Source organism: Arachis ipaensis, chromosome B02 (genome assembly GCF_000816755.2).
Source record: "Arachis ipaensis cultivar K30076 chromosome B02, Araip1.1, whole genome shotgun sequence".
NCBI lineage: Eukaryota > Viridiplantae > Streptophyta > Magnoliopsida > Fabales > Fabaceae > Arachis > Arachis ipaensis.
The window spans coordinates 11,899,500-11,910,767 of record NC_029786.2 but is presented as its reverse complement, the minus strand read 5'-3'; the positions used below and the strand labels follow the sequence as shown (position 1 = coordinate 11,910,767).

The window sequence follows — 11,268 nt, the reverse complement described above, 5'->3', positions numbered from 1 at the left end:
AAGCTTTTTCAGCTTCAATTTCTTCAATAGTTGCAGCCCTCACAATTCCCATTCTGGAGACATTCAACAACACCATAATCCAATTTGGAGCCACATAATCATTTCAAAACAAAAATAAACAAATAAAGAACTGGAAAGTAAGGGTCTTCACTCTTCAGGACTAGGTTTTTCTACTTACCTCCTATGCAACAAGGTCCCTTTGGAAAGTAAGGGTCTTGCAGAGACTCTAAAGGCATTGGAAAGCTTGAGAGTGACATAGCTTGAAGAAGAGGCCCATGAGCGTTTCACGCAGCTGGAATTGGAGCCTCCACGAAAGAACTCTGCAGAAAGAAAGAAAAAAGATTCTTTTGTTTGTGGGTGTGAAGGAAGTGATGAAGATGTGAAAGGAGAATAGAAGAGAAGAGAAGAGAGGTACCTGGAAGGGAAAGGAGGGGTTTGGGAGGGTTTTGTGGGAAGATAGAGGAGCGGACAGAGGGTAGTGTGGGAGTCGGAGAGAATGATGTTGCCATGCCCAAATAAGCTGACCCTGTGAGTGAGTAGTGACTCTGCTGAGTGCGAAGCTTAAGCCTTGTGGTGTTGTCTCTCTGGATAAGAATTTTCACGGGGATTGTTTGGCTTGGCTAGCAATTTGGTTTCTAATCTATGAAGCAAGCACATTTCGCTCAGGCTTGGATACATTTTGGACACCATACTTATTGATACTATTGATATTCGTTCGATACGTGTGTCAGTTGTGTTTGACTGTATCTTAATTAAAAATAAAAAATTATTTTTTAAATACGTTTAGACACACCTAAATACTATCACGTATTAGCATGTTCAGTCTTATTCTTAACATATATTCTTGAAATAAATTTAGATATAGTATATATTATTATTTATTAAAACAAAATTGTATAAAACTAAAAAATATTAGTAATTTTTAAATTATAATTTTATAAAAATTAAATAAAAGATATATTAATAACTAACATATCACGTAACGTAAGTATGTTTTAAAGAGATTATTAAAAGAAGAAGTAATTAGTCTCACAAAGTTAAATATCAAAAGTTCAAAAAGAGTATTTTTTTTATTAAGGGCCTCATAATCCTTCAAAACAATTATTAAAAACCGAGGTGGATATTCACCCTTAAAATTTTTTTTAAGAGAATATATATTGAGTTAATTCTCAAAGTGGTTCCTGAACTTACAGTTACAATCGATCTTCAATGTCGTCCCTAAACATAAAATTGTCTCAAATTTGTCCCTAAACTTAACAACGATTGTTCCTGAAATATTTTTCAATGACGAAATGTTTAAAACCCTTCAAAATACCCTAAATAAAGTCGTTTCTATTCTATTTAAAAACCAAAAAGATAACGGCGATGTTTTATCAGTCCAGCGTGACTTTCGTCTAATTACATCATTTTGTCACTGAAAAATATTTGAGAGACAACCGTTATTAAGTTTAGAGATAAATTTAGAACAATTTTAAATTTAAAAATAACATTAAAATTTGATTGTAAATTCAAAGATCACTTTAAATATTAACTCAATATATATTATATACGCTATTTTTGTGCCACCTTTTTCAAGAAAAATATCATATTTCAGTAAGCAAAAGTTTAGATACTTACAAATAATAAGATTAATTATAGAGAGCAAAACAAATATTGCAACCAAATGGATGTACTAATTAAAATTTACTTATCTAAATAGATAAACACGGTCTACAGTATAGCTCAATCCATATTATACATTTACACAGAATTTGATTGAACCTCAAAGGATAACCCTAATAGGACCTATATCACCCTTCTCTTTTTGTCTCGTCTTCTAATTATTTAGCTACAATATAACTGTTTTGTTTAATGACATAAAATCATAACAGTTAGAGAACTCTAAAATTGCAACTAAGGATGGAGACATTCAAATCCAAAAAATTACATTAGCATAAATTCTGAATCCATCACTACTACAAGTTTTTATTTTGTTTTTATTCTTTTAATTAGATAAATTGAATAACTCTCAACTCTAGACATTATAATATTACAAAATTATCATGGCTGCAAGCTTTATCAATAAAAGCGCTTCAAATTTTTTTTATCAAATAGAGAATCTTAAAAAATAATTTTGTCTATTTTTTTTTGTAAATGTTTTATTTTGGGCCAAATAAATATGAATGTAATATTATTATATCAAGAGTGAATACTCTATCCGACCCCTGACAATTATCTCGAAAGGACAACGAAATTCAAAAAAAAAACACCCAATTCGGCCACTAATCTTTTTTTTTGGAACTGATTAGTCCCTATATAAAAAAAATAATATTAACTTTTTTTGGCATAGGAACTTCGTTGTCCTTTCGAGATAATTGTCAGAGATCGAATTGGATTTTTTTTTTGTCAAGAATCTCATTGTCTTTCGAAATAATTGTCAGGAACTGTTTTAAATTTTTCTCTTATATCAACTCTCAAATTGTTTTCAGGTCAAAAATCAGCCTTAGAGCTATTCGGGCTTACAAAATAATTCAACCATAATTAGAATGCTATAAACCAACAAGAATTTTACCCAAACCACCACAAATATAAACACAAGAGAATCTGAGCCCACGACTAAAAATAAATAAACAGAATTCGAACAAGACAAAAACAAAAACGAGAATTTGCACCAAAATTAAAAATATAAAATACCAAATAGGGATGTCAATGGGACAGGGCGGGGCGGGGGATGCCTCCCTGTTCCCCATCTCCGCCCTCAGTTTTGCTTCCTATCTCCATTCTCATTTTTTGCTGTAGGAAAATATTGCTCCCCATCCCCATTCTCTGTGAGGACTCAATTCCCCATCTACATAATAGTTCTAATTAATTATTAATTTTCATATAAATAGAGTTACAAGTATCTATCTTATACAAAAACTGCAAGATTTTATACAAAAAATCTAAATGACACGATGGTGACTTCTTTCGAAATAACGCAATGGGGGGACGCAACGAGGAGTCAAAGGACAAAGCAATGGACGAGGTGGGAGACGCAGCAACAGAGATGAGAATGGACACCACGGAGTATGAACAGCGTTAGGGATCTCTGAATTGAAGAAGGGTTATGCAAATAAAGATTAGAAATTTTGGGTTTCTATATATATGTGTATGTGTGTGTGAGAAATGACTAAAAACATATATGAGAAATAAATTATTAAGGATAATTCAAGAAATTCATAAATTTCGGGGAATAGCGGGGACGGGACGGGAATCCCTGTTCGGGTCCCCGCGCCTGCTTCGGGAGAATTTTGTCTCCCATCCCCATCCCCGCAGAAAAAATTCCTCACAATCGGATCCCCATTCCGAGTAGTCCCCGCAGAGATCCCCGCGTCTTGAGGAGTTTTGCCATCTCTAATACCAAAATAAAATATATGATTACAATAATGACTAAAATAATGTATACTTTTTTACTGAAACATAAAAATGAGAGAATTTATGGTTCAAAAAACATCATATCCTATGAAAATTTTAATGTTGTCTTTTGGAAACATCATCACCATTTTTTTCCCACTTTTTCAACAATGCATACTTTTTTACTTGAAACATAAAAATGAAAGAATTTATGCTTCAAAAAACATCATATCTTATGAAAACTTTATGTTGCCTTTTGGAAACATCATCACTATTATATTTCCATTTTTTCAAGGTAAATGTCATGTTAAAGAATTAATAAAATAAAATGTCTATTTCCACGTACGTTATTCAAATGTCAAAAAGAAGGAACATTATTCTCATATGAAGAGAATTCAAAAATTATTTTAGATATGAAAAAAAGAATGGTGTTTTATTTAAATATTTGTGTTTTGGATGTTTTACAGAATTGTGGAGATGTCAAAAACGCAATCTAACACACAGGTTACATGTTGCTCAACACGCAAGTAACGTGTTGTCTGTTGTCTCCATGCAAAGACGTAACCTTACTCCGAAAATATGTGACATTTATGACTTTAGACCCACTCTTGGTGTATAAAAAACAAAAGAGGAGTGGGGCTGAGCTGCATATCATTTTCATTCCTCTTCATTATCACCATGCACCGTACATTCTCAGCTCATCAAGCCAAGGTGCATTTATCAATGGCTCCAAACACGCGAAGGTCACGTGTCTTCATCCAAGCAACACGCAGGTAACATGTTAACCTCGCTGCGCCACGTGTCATCCATGTAGCAGCACGGAACATGCGTGTTGCCCCGTGTCTCGACACAAGAGGCAAGCCCCCTCCGGGAACAGGCGTCATTTATAGTGAAGGTTGAAGGTTGGTGTCGCGGGTATATAAAAGAGTGGTGGGGCTGGGGCTTCGTTTCATTCCATTGTAGAGAGTGGTGGGGTAATGGAGTGTTGGGGCTTGGGGTTTCATTCATTGGGTTGAATGTTTTGAATTACTTTTAAGGTTGAGAGTGAGATTAGAACATTTAAAATGGTACGTAATTATACGTCTCCTAAAAATCATGTTATCAATTATTTGGGACATTCTAATTATATAAGTAATTAATAAAATGATGTTATAAATAGGAATAATAAGAAATTTGAATTTGTTTAGTTATTATTTATTTTATTTTCTGTTAAAAAAATTTATTAATTTATTCTTTTTGCTATTTATTAAATTAATTTCTTTTGTGGTTGAACTTTACATGCTAATAGGAATTTATTGTCCAATAAGCTTGACCAGCCAGGGACATGGCATCCGGCGGTTAACCAAGCCTTACGAACCACCGGATTCTACCAGCTCTCGAGAGTTGGAGTGATCAGAGGGCATTCCGCGATGCTAGCTGCTCTTGTAGAAAGGTGACGGCCGAAGACACATACGTTTGTAATGCTGGTGGGTAAGATTACAGTGACACTAGAGGACGTGTTACACTTATTCGGCCTACCGATCGACAGAGAGGGTGTGACTGATTAGACCAATAGCAGTCATAACTTCTTGGTCGCCGAGAGCCTCGCGATATTTGGCAGCGAACCTCAATTGAGTAGTTCCTCCAAGAGCTACATAAATCTTTCATGGGTTCACCATACACACAACATCTTCTGCTGGGTACCACCCTCTTCGTGGATAAGTCGACGGCATATGCCCACGCGAAGTATCTACCACTGCTCCAAAATTTTGATCAGATCGGGAATTACAGTTGGGGGTTAGCTTGTCTCGTGCATCTTTATAGGTCACTATGTCGTGCATCACGGTACAATTGTAAGGAGATAGATGAGCCACTTGATTTATTGTTTGCTTTGGTGTGGGAGCGTATGCTGTGGCTGGCGCTCATTCCCCGACACCAGCTTGCGCCGACTGAGATACCAGTGGCACGCCAAATACAACAACCAGACTCCTGTAGAGAATGTTGGTCACATTCTTTCAAATATCAGCTTCTATGCTTTGACAGAGCATAGTTCCGCGAATGTTATAGGGCATGAAACCACAAACAAAAACATATTCTCACACACAGAGCTCACCCCCTTATACGTATTTCGTACGACCTCACCGTTGTGGTAAACTACTATATTTGCAGTGCCTTCCATCATACTGACATTGGAGGAAAACACTTCTCTCACAATGAAGCAAAATGGTTACGAGCTTTAGTTTTTATAGGCAGAAGACTCACCTCGTAGGCTACGTGTTGCAACACCATCCAACCAGCGTTTGCCACGTGTGCAACACGCAAGATGCGTGCTGCTTGACATGCTGCCACATGTGAATCACGTTACCTGCGTGTTGAGCGGATGAGCGCCATGTGTCAACACGCATGATGCGTGTTGCTTGCGATTGTGACACGTGTCCAACATGTTAGCTACGTGCTGAGTCAGCACGTACCTGTGTGTTGTTCCTGCATCTCTGCGACATCCACCCACCTGTAAATACACAAAAAACGTCCATTTTCAGGTAATGCTCACCTTTAAATTCCATATTAAAATTCTTTAGCCAAGAAAATTATGATAGTAAACTTTTATTATTTTGCCCTCCTTTTATGGGACTCTAACTTTGGAAGAAAATTACCACATAAAACAACTTCGGAACGAGATCCTTAAAGAGAGGGAAAAAAACTCTTTTCGATCTTTGATATTTATTTCCATGCAGGGACGGATCCAGAAATGATATTATGGGGGGGCAATAACACATATAATATTAAAAATTATGTAAAAAATTATATATTCTAGAGAGATCATTGAAAAAAGAAATAATCAATCTCATAAAATTAAATATCAAAAATTCAAAAAGAATATTTTTTTATTGAAGACCTCATAATCCTTTAAAATAATTATTAAAAACCGAGATACTAAATTTTTTTTAAGAAAATATATATTATATACGTTGTTTTTGTGCCACCTTTTTCAATAAAAATATTACATTTCACTAAGTAAAAGTTTAGATACTTAAAAGTAATAAGATTAATTATACATGGCAAAACAAATATTATAACCAAATGGATGTACTAACTAAAATTTATTTGTCTAAACAGGATAATCCCAATATAACCACTAATTACAATATTACCCTTCTCTTTTTGTCTCGTCTTCTAATTATTTAGCTACAATCTAACTGTTTTGTTTAATTACATAAAATGTGTGTTTGAATTACCATTTGTAAAAGAGAGTTTGTATAAAATTAATTTTGCAAACCTGATTTTGATAAAAAGTAAGTTTGGCAATTTTTATATTAAAATGGATTATAATAAAATAAATGTTGTTTGGATTATGCTACTTAAAATCACTTTTAGAGGAAAAATTACTAAAAGAGACATGAATTTAAATAATTTTTTATATTATCCTATCATTTTACTTTAGATATTTGAATAGATCTTAGTAATTCATTTTATAATAAAAATATTTATCATATAAATAAACATTATTATTTTATAATAATAAAATAATATCTATCTTTTAAAAAAAAATACAATAAAAAATAAAATTATAAAAGAGAGTACGTACTATACATTCTATAATGTCAAACAAAAAGAAAATGTTCTATAATCTTTTTAGTACTTTATTACTCTTTAATTTATATCATTTTGGAATATACATTTTTATTATTTATAACTCTTTTGTTACTTATATTTAGTATATAATAAAAATAAAATAAAATACAATAAAAAATACAATAAAAAAAATTTTCATATCAAACATAGTATATAATAATTACAACCAACAACATGTATCATATGAACAAAAAAATTACAATAAGAAGTAAATAAAATTGATATGAATAAAATAAAATAAAAAATAAAAAATTTTATACACAACATAAATATAGTACAATAAAGGATAGAAAAAAAGGAATTTATATAAACAAAAAATAATAAAAATTAATAAAAATAAGAATTTATATCAACAATAGTTGTCATATGAATAAAAAAGTACGATAAAAATATAATAGAAAAATAACAAAATAACATCAAAATACTAAAAAAATAATATAAAAATATTTAGTGTATAAATAAAAATATACAATAAAAAATATAAAATCAAAATATAAAAGAGAGTACTAAAAATAATAAAAAAAATTAAATTTTTTACCTTGGCAGTAATCGAAACATATCTGAAAAATTTTGATAGAAAAAAAATTCAGAACAAAGAATATACACAACAAATGAACAAAAAACTACTGTGAAAGTTATGGTTATTTGCATCCTTTTTATAGAAGAGAATGGAGGGTAGGGTTGGTAGAAAAGAAATAAATTTTTCACTTAATTCTAACGGTAGTCAACTTTCTCAACGTGAACGCAGAAGTTAAAAATTTTAGCTTCACGTAAACGTACGTTTCAGACGTGGAAACACTTCTCGGTTCAGAGTTTCAACAAATTGCCAAACATAAAAATGGGACGTTCAAAACACTTAAACAGACTTCTCTCTTCTTCAACGTGAACCCTAAACACACCCAAAATCATAACAGTTAGAAGACTCTCAAATTGCAATTGAGGATGAAACATTCAAATCCAAAAAATTACATGTTAGTCTAAATTCTCAATCCATTGTTAGTCTAAATTCCCAATCCATCGCTACTGCAAGATTTTATTTTATTTATTTATTTTTGTTGTCAATAATTTTAGACATTATAATATTACAAAATTATTACTGCAATTTTTTTTTGTTAAGGCCACTGCAAGCTCCATCAATAAAAGCACTTCAATTTTTTTTTAACAAATAGAGAATCTTTAAAAATAATCCAACCATAATTAAGATGATGTAAACCAATAAAAATTTTGCCCAGACCACCACAAATATAAACACAAAAAAAAATCTGAGCTCATGACCAAAAAAAATAAATAAAGAGAATTTGAGCAAGGCTAAAAAAATACGAGAATTTGGACTAAAAAAAAAATCTAAAAGACCAAAATGATAATATATGATTACAATAATGACTAAAATAATGCATATTTTTTAGTGAAACATAAAAATGAGAGAATTCACGGTTCAAAGAACATCATATCCTATGAAAAATTTAATGTTGCCTTTGGAAAATATCATCACCATTTTCTCCCACTTTCTTAATATTTCACTTTTTTAAAGTAAATGTCATATCAAAGAACCAATAAAATAAAATGTCTATTTTCACATGCATGATTCAAATGTCAAGAGGAAGGAACATTATTCTTATTAGAAGAAAATGATGATAATAAACTTTTATTATTTTGACTTCCTTTTATAAGGGCTCTAATTTGAAAGAAAATTATCAGTCAAAATTACTTAATTGATTGATCTTTAGAAAGTGAATTAATGTTATTTCATTTTTCAAGTTCTCTCTTATTTTCAAAATTTTAAGGTGTCAAACACACTTGTAATATTAACAATCTATTATGGAAAAGAATTAATTGAGAGAACGTATGATAAAAAAAATACCATATCCAACTCAAAATTTGAAAATATTAAATTAATGGGTCTCTCATCTTATAAATTTCTCATTCTTTCTTATTTTCTTTGATGTGAGACTAATTTCATATACTCCCCACACTTGTAACATTAACAACTAGAATATTCCATAAATACATGTCAGAAGGAACCAATGTAGTGTTTCAGCATTTGATGGATTGGCATATATGATGCTCTTTTATGCTGTATTCCTTGTGCGGGTTTGGGAAACTTGGACCGATTCAAATGTTCAACTTAAAAAAAAAACCTCCCATCCTCTGATTCCCTCCCCAACCCATTTTTTCACTATCTCACTCTGAAACTGAAATGACGCCTCCCCTCAACCTTTTCCCTCTCATAGAGCCGTTGTCGCTGATATCGTCTCATCGCCGGATCTTCTACGTCCGCCCGCTCCTACACCTTCTCTATGTCTCGTTGCTGGTGTGCATCTTTCAAGCCGCTGTCACAGAGCCATTGTCGTTGATATCGTCCTATCGCTGGCTCCTCTACGTCCGCCAGCTCTTGCGCTTTCACTACGTCTCTCTGCTCGTTGTCTCGTCAGTCTCTCTGCTCATTGTCTCGTTGTCTCGTGTGTGTTTCTCAATCATCTTCAGTTTTGCGCCTTCCTCTTCATCTTTCGCCATCGTCAGTCTCTGCATAGTCACTGTCTTTTGTCTTGTCTGTTGCCTCCCCCTATCCAGTCTCTGCTTCACCATGCATGGTCTCCCTCTTCTCTGCCTGCTTTTTGCCTTCACATCATCAAGTGTTGCCTGCTCCTCTCCAGGAACTGGATTTTTCATTCCAATGAAAAAAAAAGCTAGTGATTAGCTAAAAAATTAAATGAAAATAATTTCGCTAGATAACTAACAGGGGTCCAGCCAACTCCTACCAACTCCTATTGGGCTGGACCCCAAAGCCTACTAAAAAAAGATCATCCCATTTACCTTAATTCAAATTTGACCTGATACCTTTTCACTTATCCCCTTTTCACTACGTTCTTATTCTTCCAGGCGTCAACGACACCATCTTCATTGCCGAGCCTCCGTTACCCACAGTCTATGCCACCGTCCGACAGGCATCCTCAGAGCCACATTTGCTACAACCTGCGCAACCGAGTTATCCCCCACTCGCAAGGAAGCCGCCGTCTTATCCACCACAACACAGCCTCGCCGCTGCTGCTTCTCATAGAGGTCCACATCGCCGAAGTGCCGACGCTGTAGCTTCTCATTGAGGTCAATGTCACCGCGTGGAGCCCTTCTCGTCGAAAGGCATCGACGCTGTACGCCCACCTCCAGGCCACCTAGCAAGTGCCTCTGTGCCAACATTGCCTCGCCGCCCCGCCGCGTCTCGTAGCCAACCATCACACGCCGCTGCTGCTTTAATCACTCAGGTGTTCTCCAATTGGTTAGTATATTGTTAGGATTTCAAGTAAAATAAGATGTTTCTGCTCTGTTTCAAGGTTCAGATTCTTGGTATAGTGGTTCTTATGTGATGATCTTCTGATTTTTGTTGGATTGATTAATGGATTTGTCGATGTCTTTAATTGTTGGATGTTTATTTTGTTGGGAATGCATATGTTTCGAATATTCTTTATTTTCATTTAATAGTGGATATTGCTAATCTGTGCTAGGGTTTAGGAACTGCGGTTTTACTTGATGTTATTAGGGTTTGGATTTTGCTGAATTGTATGTGATTAGAGATTGGATGTTGTTGTTTTTAAAGGGGGTTTGGGACTTCAATGCTAAAATTATATTAAATTTAGTTTAATTTTCGGTCAATTTTAAATTTGGTCATAATCATGGTCCAAGAGTCAATTTATTTGGAGTTTTAGACTGAAGGCTAGGATCTGCTATATTAGGACCGGGTCAATTTAACAATACTATTATAATTAACTTATATTTTGTTCAAACTAATTACTTTATCGCTTCTAAATCTCTCGCTAACAACCAATTTTGCCATTCAGGTCATCCTAAAGGAGTTCCAAAAGAAAATAATGCTCGAAATAGTTCTGGGTCCTAAGAATTCATTCATTGAACAAGCTTTGAAGGCATTGAACGACCATCCTATACGCCGCAACCAATCCAGAAACAAGTTTAAAGAGGTGAGAACTCCCTTCACAACACCGAGTATGAAGACCATGCTCCAGCAGGCGGGGTTACCTACAAAAAAGCCTTGCAAGGGAGAAAGACAATAGAAGAAAGATGCCTAGAAAATTCATGATAATATATACATGGGATGCCGTCATCGAGTGAGACACTTTTGATACATTTTCCTTATTTTATTGTGTTTATTCAGTTACACTTTGGGTACATTTTTCTTTTTTTTTTTTAAATCCTACTCGGCATGTTTTTTCGTGTAGGTACCTGATTATTTTTGCAAAGATTTAAGTGGACGTTACTTCTGTTAAGTATCGG

At 33.7% G+C, this 11,268-nt stretch overlaps 1 protein-coding gene and 1 long non-coding RNA gene across 2 annotated transcripts in view; one reads left to right on the top strand and one right to left on the bottom strand.

Annotated features, from left to right (window-relative positions):
• LOC107624955 (ribosome-recycling factor, chloroplastic) overlaps window positions 1-658 on the bottom strand; it is a 4,233-nt gene extending 3,575 nt beyond the window's left edge. Inside the window, exons 1-3 of the mRNA XM_016327460.2 lie at window positions 416-658; window positions 179-320; window positions 5-53 (exon numbers count right to left, since the gene is read on the bottom strand). Coding sequence (XP_016182946.1) covers window positions 5-53; window positions 179-320; window positions 416-509 — 285 coding nt within the window. The 5' untranslated portion in view covers window positions 510-658. The remainder of the gene's footprint in view (window positions 1-4; window positions 54-178; window positions 321-415) is intronic.
• LOC110268711 lies at window positions 9,096-11,268 on the top strand. Its single transcript, XR_002357099.1, has 2 exons — window positions 9,096-10,258; window positions 10,818-11,268. It is a non-coding gene; the product is annotated as an uncharacterized LOC110268711 (long non-coding RNA).